This window comes from Hippoglossus hippoglossus, chromosome 1 (assembly GCF_009819705.1).
Source record: "Hippoglossus hippoglossus isolate fHipHip1 chromosome 1, fHipHip1.pri, whole genome shotgun sequence".
Lineage (NCBI taxonomy): Eukaryota > Metazoa > Chordata > Actinopteri > Pleuronectiformes > Pleuronectidae > Hippoglossus > Hippoglossus hippoglossus.
In genome coordinates this window covers 20,215,184-20,233,531 of record NC_047151.1, presented here as the reverse complement: position 1 = coordinate 20,233,531, position 18,348 = coordinate 20,215,184, and the positions used below count along the sequence as shown (strand labels likewise).

General features: G+C 45.8%; 1 protein-coding gene across 3 annotated transcripts in view; it reads left to right on the top strand.

Moving 5' to 3' along the window:
- Positions 1 to 18,348, top strand: part of bnc2 (basonuclin 2) — a 159,862-nt gene that overhangs the window by 60,909 nt on the left and 80,605 nt on the right. The window contains exons 1-3 of one of the 3 annotated variants that reach the window (XM_034583820.1): positions 3,997 to 4,668; positions 5,715 to 6,056; positions 9,658 to 9,717. In XM_034583820.1, the coding sequence (XP_034439711.1) occupies positions 4,666 to 4,668; positions 5,715 to 6,056; positions 9,658 to 9,717 (405 nt within the window). In that variant the 5' untranslated portion in view covers positions 3,997 to 4,665. Of the gene's footprint in view, positions 1 to 3,996; positions 4,669 to 5,714; positions 6,057 to 9,657; positions 9,718 to 18,348 lie in introns of those variants that run through there. The other 2 variants (XM_034583830.1, XM_034583836.1) reach the window with 2 other exon arrangements.

The window sequence follows — 18,348 nt, the reverse complement described above, 5'->3', positions numbered from 1 at the left end:
AAACAGATAAGCTCACCAGATAAGTTCACCTGCTCTTTACCCTCCACCCTTTTGTCATCCATTTTCACGAAATCCCGCGACCCCCAACCATCGACTTGTTTGACATGATGTCAAATAGTCTGAAGTTTAAACATTCAGTAATATTAGAATACAGTCTCCATTAGTTTTTTCCTTTCCCATTTTCACACGTAGTCTGTTTTTAAAGTAATGAACTCTCCCCAAATTAATGGACTAATCCTTTAACAATATTGATGTAAGAATTGAACCCTGGTGACTGTCCGACCAATGAGAGTTTGGTCTGACAGGAGCATATCGACCAACTAATTGACCGGTCGTACAGGAGACTACAGCACCACATTCAATTATTAGGCCACTGTAAATTGTATTATGTGTACACTTAACAATAAGACTGCAAAGATTTAGAGTCAATTAAGCCAATGCAGCAGAACTGTACGATTCAATTAAGTATCATAGAAAGTTAGAACAGGGCGATAAAAAAAGAAATATCGATACACAACAATTAATGAATTGATTTGTTAATGTAATCACTGCCGAAGCACATCTAAAATATGATAGAACTCATTGTGTTTACAATTGAAAAAAACTTTAAATGGCATCAGCACCATCCGCAAGTACAGGTGTAGAAGGTCAGAGGTCAAGACAGCAGATGTGAACTGTCTGATGACCCAGAGGAGGTTCCTCCTGGCCCTAAGTTATTATTTCAGATTTAATATTTTCCTCAACGTGATGTACTATCAAGGAACATGTCTGAAACAAAGAAGGAAGAACAGATGTAGTGAGAAAAGGACTTAAACAAAAATTACTACTTTTATAAATGAATAATCTTATTTATCCTCCAAAGCTGGAAAGCACTTTTACATAGAAAGAACAGAGATTTTTGAAAAATCAGCACTTCTGACTATTTCTCAAAACAGAAACAGCATGTAGACAATAATCTATGTCTCAGACAGTCAGAAACTGGATTATTTAACATAATGTAGGTATTTTAATTTAAAAAATCCAAAACATTCAAAGGACATGTGGGCACCGCTTGCGCTCGGGTCATGAAGGCAGTATCAAACGATCATCAAAAGGTGTCACATGCTAGTGTTTGTTTTGATGAGTGAAATGTTCCAAAATGAGCAAGAAGAAAATGATCTCATGCTGCAAATTTGGCCAAACAAGCGAGTGGATCACGCTGCATATCTTCTGCTTTATGCAGCTGCTTTTATTTTTTTTGACTTTCTTTTTTTACTTGACATTTCACCCAGACTAGAAAGATTTGATGATAATCGAATCAGCTGATTAAGTGGCGATAATTGTTTTTTTGTATCCCGGACATCATTTTTTGATGCGTCATCCCTGGTGACAGTTGTTAGTTTTTCATGTTCCTGCAGCTTTGAGTCTTTGTCCTGGAACTCTTCAATCCTGGCTGTGTCTTTCTGACCGCTCGGATTGTGGGGATTGTGCCCCAGACTGAGCATGTGAGTCGCCGGGGGAATAAGGATGCTATGGCAGAGCTTTAACCTCGTGCACACGCTCGTATTGATCCGTACAAGCCTCAGTGAGTGTTGCTACAGAGCAGGCTGCACTCTGTCATACACAGCTCCCCCTGTCACCAGTCAGTGGCAGCTAAGGAGGAACACAACACACACACACACACACACACACACACACACACACACAGGTCCACCACACACACTGACCCTGCCCTCTCCTGCCTCACCCAGCCACCCTCTTTCCCCATCTCCACCTCCCACCCCTTTTTTTTGGCTCCTTCTCGTTCTCTACCTCACTTTTCCTCTAATGAGTTGCAACACTGATAACGAGCCTGATGATCTTCCATTGATTCGGCTATCACTTGCTTGTCTGGTAATTGATCCGTAGCTGAGCCTCTAGTTAATTATATGGGCTTCGACATGGACCCCTGCCCCGGGGGGAATTCTCAAGTCCTGCACAATAATAGTTTTAATAAAGGAGCCTGAGGATCTCCTGTATTTCTCCTCTTTTCCCCCCCCCCACTGCCCCTTTTCCAATTCATTTTTCCATCTTTCCATTTCCTTCTTCCCCCTCAAAGTTCTCCATCCATCTCCGCATTTTTCCTTCTGCGCCTCTTTTTCGTTTCCTCCGTCATCACGGCCATCACCATCAGCAGGGGCGAAGGGGGCAAGGGAGGAAGGGGGGGAGAAGAAGAAAAAAAAAAAAGACTGAGAGATGTGGAGGGAGAGTGAGCAATATTGGCAGAGTCCACTCCTCCCTCCCACAAATAACAGCCATTAACCAGCCAGGTCAGAAGCTGAGCCACCAGCTTGACTTGAAACACTGAGTGCCACTTGAAAAAACCCACAGACAAGCACATTTACAGACGAGAGAGGGGGAGAGGGAGAGAGACGGGGGGTGGGGGGGAGAAAGAAAAGCGTGAGCTGGGAAGCAAAGAGGAACCTTGGCCGCTAAATTGTCACTTAATATAATTAGCCTAAGCCGCGTGCATTTCCTCTTCAATAAGTTGTTAAGAGCGGAGCTGGCGTTTCATGGACAGGAGGTGACACATTACGCCTTTTTTGACAAGGCTGCGTGTGGCTGCTGACAAGACGCAGGCCAGGGCGCTGAAGACAAATGAAGAAAGGAATGGAAAGGGAGGGAGTGAGAGAAAGAGGGCAGCGAGGCAAAGAGAGGGACAAGTGGAGGAAGAATATTCACAGAAGACAAAAAAAAAGCAAAGGATGTAGAAAAGATGAGCTCGAGACAAAAGACACAGCGGCACATTTTCAAAGTGGCGAGACAGACACTGTCCACTTTTCTCTTTGCCTAATAGAAATCCCCTGTGCCGAACAGTAATGACCAGTGTGATAATCTCTGCAAAGGTTAACAGTATGCTGCCATTAGTCGTACACTGCACCAGAGGCTTTTAACAGACGGCCGAGCGGCTGTCCGCCGCAATTTACCACAAAATCTGAAGTGACTTTATCCATCAGGAGCCATTTAAATGCAGCCGAGGAGAGAACTTCTCCCTCTGTCCCTTTCTCTTTTGTTGCTCGGCGGTGGAAAGATCACAATGACTCTCGCTGCAGACGCAGGCACCTGGTCTGTCATTTCTCTAATGATGGTGGTGCTGGAAAAGGACGGGGTGGAGAAGAGGAGATTGGAGATTTAAAGGGAAGAGGAGAAGGGAGGAGGAGGAGGTGGAAATGGAAGAAGGGGAGGTGGGGGGGATGTCTTCATTGTTTGAGATGTGTCCTGTGCTCTGTCAGAGGAAGCATAGATCTCCTTCCTCCCTCTCTTTTTTGGGGGTTTTATCCTCCTGTGTGTCTTTTTCTCTGTGTCTGCCTCCCTTTACTCCTCCATCCCTCATTTTATTCTCTTACCTTTGCTGCTGTGGGGACCAATTTGGCTAAAATGGAACCTCTTCCTCATTTTTTTCTTAATTAAAATCTGAGAGCCTCCATGGGGAGAGGAGGGAGGGTCCTGTGTGTGTGTGTGTGTGTGTGTGTGTGTGTGTGTGTGTGCGTGTGTGTGCATGGTGGTGGCACACTGCCTGCGTTCCATTAGTCTTTCATTAGAGTCGGTGAAAATCAAACAAAGGCACCAGATTTTTTGTGAAACATAACAAGTTTATTGATATTTTTTTCCTCGTGTTGTTTTTTTTGTTTGTTTTCTGATGGTTGCCCTACAAATCAGAAATAGAACCAATTTCAGCTGCAATCAAAGAACCCTCCCGAAAAAACTACAATCCTGCTTTCTCACATTTTCTAAACAAAGAAATAGTTTTTTTGCTCACAATCTGAAACACTGATGCTTTTCTTAAAACTGCTTTTTTAAATTTCAAAATAGAAACTGAGCTCGTGTGTGTGCGTGTGCGTGTGTGTGTGTGTGTGTGTGTGTGTGTGCGTGTGTGTGTGTGTGTGTGTGTGTGTGTGTGTGTGTGTGGTGGGATGTCCCACAGGAGAACTAAGTTGCTCTGAGACGTGCCGGTAGTAATAAGGCAGAGGGACACCCCCTTCCTCTCTCTCTCTCTCTCTCTCTCTGTCTCTCTCTCTCTCACTGTTTTTCGATGGCGCTTGCCCCCACCCTCCTGCCCCCAGCTGAGGAGGTGTGTGTGTGTGTGTATGTGTGCGTGTGTGTGTGTGAGAGAGAGAGAGAGAGAGAGAGAGAGAGAGAGAGAGAGAGAGAGAGAGAGAGAGAGAGAGAGGAAGCGTGCAGCGCGATGTCATTGAGCATCTCAGAGTGCAGAGGCACCGTTGACTCAGTTGAGTCCGACACACACATATATACACCCACGCGCACACACACCCCTCGATCGCTGTCTTGTAGCGCGCGCGCACACACACACACTCATTCATTCGCTCGCACACAAACACACACTCAGGCACTCACTTCAGTTCCTCAGCGGCTGCGGTGGAGTACAGAGGAGTCGGAGAGAGAGAGAGAGAGAGAGAGAGAGAAGGAGAGGAAAGAGAGAGGACAGGCGGCGGCACGGACGCAGAGAGAGGGACACAATCATAGAGAGAGAGAGAGAGAGAGAGAGTGTGCCGGAGAGAGTGAGAGAGAGAGAGAGAGAGAGAGAGAGAGGGGGAGAGAGAGAGGCGCGGGAGGCAGGGAGAGCTGGAGAGCTGGTGGCTCACTCCCACATCTCATCTCCACTTTGCTGGGACACACACTGAATTGATGGTAAGAGACACTCTTGCGTTTTATCCGCTCAGCTGTTCGCGTTTTGTTGAGCTTTTCTCTGGACTTCTCTTGTATTTAATACAAAAATATAGTTTTCTTATTTTTTTAGCTTTTAGCTTTTGACATGCACACTTTATTTTTTTTTATTTTTTCAGAAACAGTTTATTTTTGTTTCGATTTCTTTGCTGCTTTATGTTTGATTTCTTTACATTTCTGCTTATGTATTAAATGAGACCTAAGCACTGATTTGTTTTCCTCCTCCTGTGAGCATGTGTTCAGTGTGATGTGATGATGGCGGCTCCCAAGTTGTAGTTTAACTTTTCCGTTACTTCTTTGACATTTCTAGTAGATCAGAGCACTGCAGGATGTGCTGGTGTGTGAGTGTGTGTGCATGCATGTAACCATGTGTCTGATTGTGTGTGTTTTTGTGTATTTGTGTGTGTTTGTGTTGAATCCATGCCCGGGTACAAAATGACTGACAGATGGATTAAAGCAAAAAAAAAAAAACATCCTATAAGGCCACAAGCAACATCATGCATCCCACCTCAACTATAATTCACTCAACCACCCCCCCCCCCCCCCCTCCTCTTTTTATATTTTACTCCATTCTTGCTCACCTTCTCATCAGCCCCCTCCTCACCTCCATCCTTCTCCTCATCCCTCCTCACCTCCGCTGCTCCGCTCATCTCGCCCTGTCCAAGACGAGGCCCCATAGGAAATTCACCGCAAGCCCCTCTTTTCTCTCTCTCTTCAGGAGAATTAACTCCACACACACTCCTCCACCACCACAGCTGCCAAGAAACCTCTCTCTCTCTCACACACACACGCACACACACACACATCTACTCCATCATCTCCCCTCTCCCTGCTGTCCTCCTCGAGAAGCAGGTCTCACATGAGGCGAAAAAAAGGCAACACGACCCCAAAAGAACCCACCTTCACTGACTTTTTTTCCTCTTCTCTCCTCCTTCACACTCCCACATCCCTCCTGCCCTCCCTCTCCCTCTCCCTCTCTCTCCCTCTCTCTCTCTCTCTCTCTGTCTAAGTCCAAGGAGGCAGATTTGGATGTGAGAGGCAGTGAGTGCGACACAGTCCCACCAGAGCCCAGCACAGACCCAGAAGTGCCCAGGCCACCTCCAGCAAAGGCTAACGGACCCCACGACACCGCTGGCGCTTGCACGAGCATCCCCTCCGGTAGCCACAGTAGCAGCAGCAGCAGCAGAAGTGGTCTGGGTGGCATTAGCATCGTTAGCAGCAGCGCTGAGGGAGCAGGCGAAAGCTCCATGCAGTTCAGCACCAGACCGCCTAGTGCTGAGCAGCCGGGCTTCATGGGGACATGGCAGCAGCAGAGCACTGACAGCAACCTCCTCTACAGAATGTCCCAGCAGGTACGTGAAGCTCAGCCTCACCCCCCTCTCACCCTCTCCATGCCTGACTCCGCTCTCCTTTATTCGCTTCTGTATTCAAGGAGAAAACTTTTATTTTTCCTCCAGTGATGCATGTTCAGATATGTGATGTTTACTATCTGTGTGTGTGTGTGTGTCTGTGTGTGTGTGTGTGGAATTAGAGTGTTTGTATGTGTATCAGTAGGTGTGTGTGTACTGTGTGTTGGGTTGGTGTTTGTGAGCAGTGTTTTGTTGGTGATATTTCAAAAAGAAGAGTTTTTACATGCAAAATGCATTTTTGCAACTCGTGCCTACTTTTTTTATAATATTTCAGATTTAATGTGTGTGTCCATGTTGTTGTTTTACACACACCATGCCTGCACTGCCTGTGTGTTCCTTTTTAATTTCACTAATTCCACACACGAGGCATTTTCCTCTCTCTATCAAAAAATAAGCTTAAAAAATTGCAGATTTTATTTACTTGTAAAAACACACATTTTAATGCAAAAATTCGCCCACTACTAGATAAATAATTGAATTCGCCATTTGATGGATTATCCCTGTCTGGATTGGTTACATACATGCTTTAAGTCTGCGTAATTGGTCTGTGAGCGGTGTGGAGTTTAAAAGCAAAGCAACAGCAGTGTTTTGATAACCTCGGCGCAGATAAAGACTCGGGAAGGGGGCACCCCTCTGGGACCGGTTAATTGACTTCATGTGGCCGAGGCAGGAAGCCCCTTGCGCGGCTGCAGACCGGCAGAGGAGCCGCGAGTGAACGCAGGCTCCGCTGGAAAAAAGAGCAGTGATAACGGACAGTGTGCACCGGCTGAGGGAAGTCCACATTTCCTCCAGACGCTTCTCGCCTGTTATCGTGGACGTTTGCTCTCAAACCCCCTCAATAGTTTTCTGTCTGTGTTTTTCCTTTGTTTTAAGTATCTCCCAAGTTAGAGAAAAGAGTTATTTCTCAGAGACATTTGTCAGGGAAGGAGTTGGGAGAGGAGTGTATATATATATATGCGTGTGTGTGTGTGTGTGTATGTGTGTGTGTGTGTGCACGTCCGTTCGCGCGCACGTGTGTGAGGGGGCAGACAGTAAAGATAGAGGATGGTTGTTAGGTCGCAGTTAATCATTGCGGGACCTGCAGGCTCTCCGTACCATGCACACGCTGTTACGCGCTCAGGCCACAGCGGCTCTTGCGCAACAGCTCCGCCGCGGCTCTGTAGTAAATGATGAGAAACTTATTCGGTCCCCGTGTCGGTGCTCACAGCCCGGACCCTGGTTTCTACTTTTAATCCCCACGGTGTAAACCTGGAGGTGAAAGTCATGTGTCGAGACTAAACTTCTGGAAGTGGCACATTTGAAGGCAACTTTTTTTTTTACTTTGATTGTTTTGTGTTTTTTAAAAATTCACTCCAGCCCCTTCTCCACATTTAACTCAGTCCGCCATTTACTTAAAAAAAAAATCACCACACGGAAATGAATCGCATCCGTGCACTTATCACGCACATTACATTTGTACAAGGTGCGTTTCTTTACATTTCCCTAAAGAAAATTAAAAAACCAACTCCTGCTGAGGGGTTTGGAGGAGATGGAGGAGGTGGGTGCGCGCTCCTCTCCTCCTCTCCCGGTATGGAGGCAGGTGGACGGGCCCCTGCGCTCAGCATCTGCTGGGACCCCACGTTTGCATCCCCAGTCCTTTTTACAAATGCGCACCGTTGTTTCAATATAATCAGCTGTGGGACTCGCTGTTATTTATCCTTCCTCGCACCACTTAGAAGACATCTTCCCATGTTTAGTAGGCATGACATAAATTCTCCGAAGGAAGCCTGTTCCTTGACAGACTCGCCTTATTGGAATCTAACCGATAATGACTTTGTGTTTGCCGAGGATGGCGCACCCTGGGGTGTTGGGGTGGAGAGAGATGGGTTATGGGCTTGCGTTTCAAAATCTCCCCTCTCCTCTCTTCCTTAAAGATCAACAAGGTGGCACGAGGGATGCGGTATTTTATCTGTTGTTAAGGCCAAATTATATTTCCATCTGATCGATGGAGACGCCCAGGCAGCAGCTCTGCGCCGGGCAGGACGGATGCAGCTGTGGTGGAGGTGCAGGGCATCACCAAGACACAACGTCAGGGAAACACTATTATTTTTAATTCCTTGTAAATCACACACAAATCTGGACTTTAGAAACGAGAGAAAATATCCCTTTGACGCGAGTGCATCATTTTTCTCAGCAGCATGACGAAGCTGTGGTTTACAGCAGGTGTCTGATCGTGTCGGTGCACAGACAGCACTGACCGATGTCTGTGAAGAAACTAAAAGGTTTTAGTCCCCAAATTAAGAATCAAGAGTTTTGGTGTAAAATCTCAATAAAATTCTCCTCACGTGTTTAAAAGCACAAACCATTAAAAAAGCAGCACCTGCCTCTTTCAGCGTGAAGGAAGTGAAAAGAAAACAAATCTCAATTTGAAATCGAATTTCTCCTCCAAAGAGATCGATCTCAATTTAAATAGAATTTAACATTTTTATATTTTTCATTATAAAAATAAAAAGCAGCTGTTATTGGTGAAATATTTCGCGATTAATAAAACATTTTATTTGCATATTCACTGACACGTTTTAAAACGTATCTTCGTGTTGATACAATTCGGGGGAAATTGATTCAGCTGAATATTTAAAATGTTTTATGTTATAAGGGGAGTTAGGATTACATATTGACAATCTATCAGACGTGCATTCACTTTTCATTATTGTGTGTTTCTCTAACGAAATCAACACCAGTGGCGATGGAGGCTTTTCTGTGGGTGGATAATTTACACCTCTCATAACAGGCCTTAATAGGCTTTTAATCTTTTGAAGAAACTTTTTTTTTTTTTTTAGCCTTTTCTCTCTGTCTGAAGCACACGAGCAGGAGATTCACAGCCTTCACACAATCCACGCAAGTGTCAACAGGAAACAGCATGCAATTTAAATGGAATCGATGAAATGGATTCGATAAATACTGCCTATTTCCCCAGCCTCCATAATGCTCAGAAACCGGTGCACTATTTATTTATTTTTTTACAAAGCACACACAAGAGGGAACTTTCACAATTGTTTCATGAAGGAGGGAGTCCAAAAAAAAAATAATACAAACATTAATTAGGAGTTTGAATTATTTCCCATGCAGACTTTACGCAGTGATAATATTCGGAGCCTTAATTGACCCGCTGCTGTTGCTGCATGCGTGGCTCTGAATATCGACCCCTGCAAGTTAAAAACCCCGGAGTTAAGTGATGCTCCGAGTCTAATTGGTTCATCAGGGATAATTCCTCCACAATGCACGAGCCGCAGGCCGCGTCTTCTTCTATTTTTATTATTATTCCATTTTATTTTCTCTCGTGCGTAAAGACGGAGGAATGCGCAGGGAGCAGCTCAGGGATTTAGAGGAGCTCGTAAAAAAAAAAAAAAAAGTGCCCTGACTTCCACCTGAGGATCTGATGCTGCCACCCAGGCTCACGCAGCAGCAGCAGCAGCACAGCTCCGAGTGAAAAGGGAAGAAGGAAGAAGTCAGTGCATGTTCTTCCATCTGAAGCTGAACCTCTAAAACAGCCTCTTTCTGCAAGGGTGTAACGCGGCTTCCTTTGAAGTGCGACAGGTCGACGATGGGCCGAGACCTGGAGGAGGTGCAGTGGCACCACTGGTTTCTGTCTCTGCTCTCAGTCCTAGATATTTATATGTATTTATATATATTTATATACTGCTGCTAAAGTGCCTCATCTCACACCGACACTATTACAAATACAGTGTCAAACATATAAATTAGAAGTAGCCTAATTAAAAAATTCAAAGTATGGTAATAATCATGATAATAATAGAAGCTGCATTTTGTCATTTTATCAAAGGTGACAGTGTTTATTTCAATATTAAATTTCCACCTGCATTTTCCCACAATAAATCAAGTCCAATTTTGAAATCCGAACAAATCTGCAGCATTTCTCCTTTTATTAAATTTCAAATTTATCATATTGCAAAACTTCGCTAAACTAAAAAGCTGCAAATTACTGTGATAAAATCAATATTTTGATAAAAGTAGTTTAATATTTTCTTTTCTTGCTTAATAATAAAAAAATGTGCGATGATCGGTTCCAATGGTCTGTTTTTAAGACAGTTAAATCGCACAGGCATTTTGGCAGTGATCATATAAATATGTCAGCTTTTTTTCTAAATCTAAATTTCTCTGTGTCAGTTCTTTCACATGCATCTTTCTTTAATATCCTCCCCTGTTTTTCATATCTTGTGTCACATTTTAACTTTTCATTGTGATCCATGTTTGCTGATTTTTCCCTTTGTTTCACATATTTCCTGAATGCGCACGGTTCAGCACATATACAGCGTGTTTATGTTGAACCGCTGAAAGTGAACGCTGTTGGCTCCGAGGGCACGATGACAGACATATTTATGGAATAACATGCTCCACTTTGTTTTGTCTGGGTGCAGAAATGGGGTTGATATTATCCTCCCCAGTGCAGATCACAGAGTGTGCTAATCTGCCTATTAACACACTGATACACTTACAGCGGCGAGTGTGTGAGTGTGTGTGTGTGTGTGTGTGCACGTTGTTTGACCCAGTGAGGTACAGACGTGCTGCATGTTGCATATGTGGTGCATATGCATTGCTTCTTACCATTGTGAGGGACTGTGGGGCAGTGATTTGATGCATATGTGTAGAATTATCCACAGTGAGTGAGTGTGTGTGTGTGTGGTTACACTCTACTGTTATTATTTCCATGTCTGTCTTTGATGGGTCGTTGCACACAGAGCATATGGATGCCTATATGTGCATGTATCTGGTGTCAAATGTGTGTGTGTGTGTGTTCTGATGGTGAAGTTTGTGTGTGTGTGTGCATGTGTGTGTTAAAGGAATTCATGTCTGTGCTTTTGTCATTAATTTTTCTGAGTGGGTGGCTAAATATTCATATGCCAGTTGTGCTTGTGCGTTTGTGTGTGTGTGTGTGTGTGTGCCAGCGTGAAAGAGAGAATGAGCGAGTGCAGTTTTTTTTGTGTGTGTGTGTCTCCCGCTGTGTTGTGTGCGCGTGTGTGTGTTTCTGCGTGTTGGCTCGGGCTCCATGTGTGTGCGGGTGCGAGGTGAAGTGTCTCTTGGCTGGCCTTGGCAAGAGAGCTGGAGGAGAGCAGAGGTGAAAGAGGAGATTTGCAGAAAAGACACGCACCACTTCCCCCATTACTACTTTTTCTCTTTCTTATTCTTCTACTACGACGTCTCTGTCTCTCACTGCTTCTTCTTCTTCTCTCGCCGCCTTTTCCTTCTGCTCCTCTCAATCCTCCACACCTCACCCCCCTCCCGCTCTCTTCTCAACTATCTTCCCTAAAACTCTCTCTCTCTCTCCTCTGGATGCTAAATCAGATGGTTTTATTCCGCGGCTACTGTCTTCACTGAGAGGTCTCTTGAGATTGAGCCGAGGATCATTTTGGGTCTTGCAGTGCGTTTATGGGATAATGAATTGTGATATGACACAAGGACACAAGGAATGCTTCCTCAGTGAATCAGGGAGCGACTGGGATGTGCCTCTCCATCAGTGTAAAGCCATAAAACCTGATCACAGAAGATTTGAATCCACTGGTCCACCACCAAAGCTTCACTGATGGTGCCCGTCCCTTTACTTGCAAGCCTGTGGTTGGCACTTATACTGTTTGATGTAGTTACTGCAGTGCTGATGGCCAGTTGAGAAGGTCCAGATAACATAACAGAGACAGGCCCACACTGTGGACGTCCTGTCAGCCGGTATCTTCCTCTCTCTTTGTGCATATGCAGCCATGATGATGTTTCCTGAAGGCAGCGTTATTTCTGCAGCAGCGAGCACAGAGAAGTAAGCGTAAGACTGAGTGGGAAGGTGGCTGCAGCTACTTGTATATTTACCGTTTGCGTGTGTGCACTATTAAGAGCCCATCTAGTTTGATTGAGTAGGAGGATGCACAAGGTCCCATTCATGCTGCGGTCCCCACTATATTTACCCAGGCACCAACCAGGGCGATATGACGTCCGCAACATTTTTACTTTAAACTTGATTCAAAAGCCTTTTTTAATATTTTTTTTATTTTTAATAATTGCATCACCAAGCATGTTCTTTACTGAAACCTAGAGATATATTAATATAGTGTTTTTCCCTGTTACGGCATTTACTAAATCTTGGTCTATTTTAAAAACTCTCGATATTTTAAGTGGATAAAATCAATTCCCGTGATTTGAATACCGTCAGCATGACCTCTAATACAGACATCTCTGTAAATCGTATCTTTACAGTAAAAGCATGATCTTGCCAAAAAAAAGAAAATCTACACCGCACATGGCTACGATCACGTGTGTCCCGGGTCATACAGTAACCTCTGTAGCCGCGCAGTAATGCCCTGCAGGACCGACGATCCTGACTCTGTGTGCGCGACCTGGGGCAACCAGCGATCAATAAGCATCATGTGAGCATCACTCACGGCCTCCATGTCAGCTGTTTCCTGTTTGTCCTGAGGAGACGGCTGCCTCGCTGCCATAGTGAACGCCTGAATAATAGGGAGGCTACAGAACGGTGTCGAGACGCTATCGTGGAAGCAGAAAAAGGGGTTTTCTTTATCATATGTCTGGCAGGGCAGAGTACTGCCTGTTGTGTGTGTGTGTGTGTGTGTGTGTGTGTGTGTGTGTGTGTGTGTGTGTGTGTGTGTGTGTGTGTGTGTGTGTGTGTGTGTGTGTGTGTGTGTGTGAGAGAGAGAGCGTGGAGGAACGACAGAAATGCAGAGCCATCTGCTCCCCTCTTATCAGGCGGCTGAGTGGTGAAATCTACTGAAGCCGAGTCTTTCCCAGGGACTTGTTTCAGTCTTGTGTGGGCAAAATTACATATTTATAAATATTATAAGATTGTTGTGTAAGATTACGTAGATTCATGAGGTATTTTAAGGGGTTCGATTCGGTTTAAATAAATCTAGTGTGTGGCAATTGAATACGGGGTTTAGTAATCTGATTAGACCCACGCCGCTTTGGGAATAGTACAAAGAGAAGAACAATGTGTCAAATAGGATGGAAGAGTGCGACTTTCCACGCACTATATATATATATATATATATATATTTTTTTTTAAGCGATTTATTTTGATATAGATTTTTCTACTTTCTACTGTCCCACTTCTTTTCATTTCCCCTCCCTTGCGAGGCCTCTTAAAGCAACTGCATGCTACTCTTCACCCTGTTTCTCCTTCTTTCATTTCACACGTCTCTTTTCAAGAGAGGGCCGTTCCTTATTTGACTTTGGGTGGTTTCCTGCAGAGGGGAGAAGTCGCCGGTGTGAAGAGGAAGTGTGTGTTTGAAGGGCCAGTCGCTCAGGATGTCACCACCCCGCCACTGGCTAATGAGGGGGACAGGAGCACAGAGCCAGGGCAGCAACACACACACACACACACTCACACTCACACACACACACACACACACACACACACACACACACACACACACACACTCACACTCACACACACACACAGCAGGAATGCAGCAGCTGTCACCAAGGTCCAGGCAGTTATGGAAGGGTTGAAGTATCGTCGTGTGTGTGTGTGTGTGTGAGTGTGAAGTGGCGGTACAAGGGGTCATCGGGGGATTGAGAGCAGGGAGGGGCCTGCGTTGGCTTCATTGACCCAGAGGCCGCCACCAGCAGAGAAGATCATCACACATAATTGACTTAGGTGAAAAGAGTCGGAGGAAACGTGTCCATATTTTGCGGTGGCCTGTTGTATTTTAAGACACGAGCATATGGCAGAGACATTGTTGCGAGAGTCTGTTCTTTCCCGTCCTGCATCCAGAGGAAGGTGACATTAGGTGTGACCTGCGCTAAGTGACAGGAACTCCAGCGCACTTTCACCGCGGCTTCTCCCTTTTCCTGTTATTCCTCAAACTCCTGTTATTTTGTTTGCCTTGGAGCCGCGCCAGCTCAACGGGCAAATCGACAGCTGACTATTTTTACATCCGTCTTTAAGGACCCCTGTCTGCTCGCTCTGCCTGCCAATTTGCCCCATCAGCAGTGGCAGCGAAGACGAGCTCTCAAGGCACCGGGGCCTTTCATTTCTCTCTCCTGGCGGTGTGGCTAATGCTGTCACTGTTATTTGAAAAAGCACTCAGGGTGAATTGCTATTATTATTGTTAAAACCATCATCATCATCATCAGGCTTATTTATGGTTATGGATAATGATGGTAATTTTGTTCAGGGGCCCACGGTTGACTCCCTCTCTTTCTCCTGCTAATCCGACGCCGCTGGGTGAGAGTGCGCGTGTTTGTTTGTACTGTACATTTCCAATGCGCTGGCAAATTACCAGAGTTGTTGTGGAAGGGAAAATGGCTGTGCAACAGGTAACGGCGGTTTCACGTCTGCAGTTCACATGTGAGGTGAGGAGAACTCACGGACAGGAATAAATATGTTACATCTCTTAATGCATACGTTGAACTCAATGGCTATGACAGCAGGAGGAGGAGGAGGGGGGGGATGCCTTTCCCCCACTATTTTCTGTTTCATTGCTTTTTCTCAGTCTTTTTTTTCCGCTCCCATGTTTCACTCTCCATCTATCTCTCCGCTCTGTTCTGTTCTGTCTCCAGCTTACCGTGGAGATTTGATTGCTTGAGGCCCAGGGAGGATTTTTAGGGAGGTTCTGGAGAAGGGAGGTTAGTGGTACAGGCTGTGGTAGGCTTGTAGCCAACGTACACACACTCACATGCACACACATACTGCACACACACACACACACACACACACACACACTCTAAAGATATGCAGTCTGACAGGCACAGATACCTGCTTTCACCCTCTCCTACTTTGTCTTTTCTTCACGCAGATTGTGTAAAAAGGCCTTCTTTGAAAACGTCTCTGTCATTTCAACGCTCCGGGAAAAAAAACTGAGTCGAAACTCATTAGCTACTTTTAGTTGTGAGCAAAGTGTTAAGGCAACATGTGTAAGCGTTTGTTTGTGCCCTGTGCTGACTTTGTAAAGATGTTTGCGCTGCTAGATTAATAACATTTAATGGCCACTGTTAAATGCAGCTGCCCTGGCATCCCACTGCTCGTGTTTTTCTGACAAACCAAGTGCTGGGTGGCTTTTCCTTTTGTGTGTGTGTGTGTGTGTGTGTGGGTGTATACCAATGTGTGTGTGTGTGTGTGTGTGTGTGTGTGTGTGTGTGTGTGTGTGTGTGTGCTGGGGCTGGTTGGTGAAGGCGCTGTGTGTTGTCGCTTAGCATGCCTGTGCATTTTGGATGTGACCACCCCACCCACCCACACACACACACACACACAAAAGCTGAATTGAACCTGCCTGCATGTGAGATGATCACATATCGAGCAGCGGTGTACTTGACTTCTAACAATCTATAACGTCAATTAAGTCACAAATGATCTAATTAGCCTTCTGTGATAGACATCAATTGGTCTGACCCTGCATCCATGGAAAACAGCGGGGGGGCTGGGAGGCCAACACGCACGCACGACCTCTGCCACCGCACATTGTTGTCCGTTTATCGCTTGCGGCATTCATTGTGCGACTGAACAACGGGACAAAGTGGGGATTCTTGTATGTAAAAGGCAGTTTTTTGTTATCGTTAAAGGATGTTGTTGTGGACACACACACACACACACGTATACACTTGCTTTCTCTATGTTGATGTTTTCTCTGTAAGTGGCCCGAGCTGCCTCTTCCATTGTCGGGAAACACACTCAGCGATAAGTGCTTTGTTGGAGCGCCGTCCGCTGCATGATGTGTGTGACTCTGACTGGCATTTAATATTTCATAGCATTTAATCCATTTGATATGTTTCCTCCAAATACCAAAAAAAAAATCTGCAGCTTTTGTTTCCTTTATCCAGGCCATTACTTTGGAGCTTGTTGATCAGTTTAGATTTGTAAAGGGTGGCAACAGGGGATTTATCACCCAGATTCACTGCTGCTTTCCTGCGCGGCCGTGAAGCTCATAAATTTAGCATCTTGTTGGTCTAAAACCTCAGGAGGGCAAAGGTGATCCTTTGTGCCAGATCAATGTGTGACCAGATATAACTCAATAACGTTAATAATAAAAACATCATAAGCAAAGGGCGAAGCTGTGAGATTTATCGCGGGAGAGAAATGTGAAATGAGAGCACTTAAAGGGCAGTCAGGTTTGCAGGATGTAGTGTCTGAGAAAGATAGCGCATTATGACAAAGAAGAGTAAAAGGAGTCGACAGCTTGTGCATCAGTCGGGAGGTGAGGAGGAGGCTCTCTCTGAGATCAATTGGTAATAGGCTGATGTCACAGGGGCGATTAGAGGCGTCGACTCGCCTGTGTTGTAAATGCTGTCAGATCGGTTAAAGGAAGCCTAATACCTCTCAGGTTGAAAGCTGTAATAACATCAAGTGTAACTGGATCTGTGGGGAAGTGTGTGCGCGCGCGAGAGTAGAGAAGGAGCAGTCGGAAGGCAGAAGTATTTCACAGTGTGTATGATGCCTAGGTGTGTGCATGTTTTGTGTGTATGTGCGGGGGCATAAAGCAGCAGCAGCATGCATAAAGGCGAGAGCCGCGGGGTTGCTCCTGGCATTCTTTCGGCCACCAGATGCCTGTCACTGCTTTAAGAGGAAGAAAAAAAAGAAAGAGAGAGAGAGAGAGAGAGAGAGAGAGAGAGCAGGGGATGAGGAGGGAAGAAGGACAAAGAGGAGGGAGGGGAAAGAGGGGAGGGGCAGGGGCGGGGGGGGGGGGGGGGGGGGGGGGGCACCGCTGTTCAAATCATGTCACGTAGCGCTAATTCATCCAGCCTCATTAGAGAGAGGGAAGGGACCAGAGGGCCTCTCTCAGGACAGGGCCCGCGCTGAAACACACACACACACACACACACACACACACACACACACACACACACACACACACATTGTCTCAGGTTTTCTCTGGCACATGCTTACACACAGATGCAATTTCTCTCTTACAAACACACACACACACACACACGGACACATAGACATACACACACAGATGACACTGGCACATGGCGCAGCGCGGGGGCAGTTTGGGGAATAGAAAATTGCCTTCTCAGGAAGGCCCTGGCCAATTAAGGACCTGACCGTATTGAATGTCAAGTGTTAATTTAGGCTGCCCCTCCCTCCAACCCCTACACCCTCACCCCTCAATTTCCCAGCAGTGGTGGTGGGGGGTAAAGGTAGGTGTGTGTGTGTGTGTGTGTGTGTGTGTGTGTGTGTGTGTGCGCGCGCGCGCGTTTGTGTCCCAGTGATGAGCAAATACATGTCAAGCCAAAGTTGATTGCCTGCTCCGTATTATGTGTCGCAGACAAGTGGCAAATGTGCTCCCTCCTTTTAGCCTCTCGCGAACCCCCCTGAGGGATGCCGCGATGGAAGGAGGGAGGAGAGAGGGAGGATTAACTGTACCGCCGTGATAAGAATGGGGGGTTTTACACTGGGGAAGACGGGGCGGGGAGTGAAGGGGACAGACAGAGAGACAGAAACACGGAGCAGTAGAAAGAGGGCAGAGGGTTTGTTTGATCTCAGGACGGGCGAGTGACTTTGATAGTCTTTTAATTGCCTTCATTTTTTGCAGAGGTGACGTCCCTGGCAGACAATCAAAGGAAATATTTGAGAGGTATTTTTTAGAAAATAAAAAAATTTAAACTTTATGAGAAACTTCCAATGATGTCAACATAATGGCCGTGTATTACACTCGCAGCCGCTGCCATGGTCCAGGGGCAGGCAAGGTTGTTTGTGAGTGGGACTGATGGTAAATGCCCACCTCCTTACCTCCATGATCTAATAGACATCCACTTAGTCTTAATGGGCAGATTCCCTTTCTCCCCTCGTGATGACTGTTGCACTCTTTTAAAGGTGGAATCGCCAGCTTGTCTTTCCTATCAACCCCCCACCTCTCCCTGCGTTAGCCCCTGTATCTCATGTTCACTACGAGAGAGAGAGAGAGAGAAGGGGGGGAGGGGGGGGGGGGTATAACTGAAAAAATACATATGGATGCATCGCTCACAACAACGCCAATTCTCCCACTTTAGCCAGCCCTCTGGCAATGTGTGTTAGTCAAAGGCCCATTATTTTACATTCACGTAAATGTATGTATGTGCCCTGGGTGTGTGTGTGTGTGTGTGTGTGCGTGTGTGTGTGTGTTTGTATGTGATAGCAGTGATGTTGTGAAATTGAATAAAGAGGGTGAGTATTGATCATTTCCCCTTGTGTGTTATTAGTGCCTGCTGCTACTGACACAGAGAGCATGAGCCACACGCACAAACATATGAGGGACAT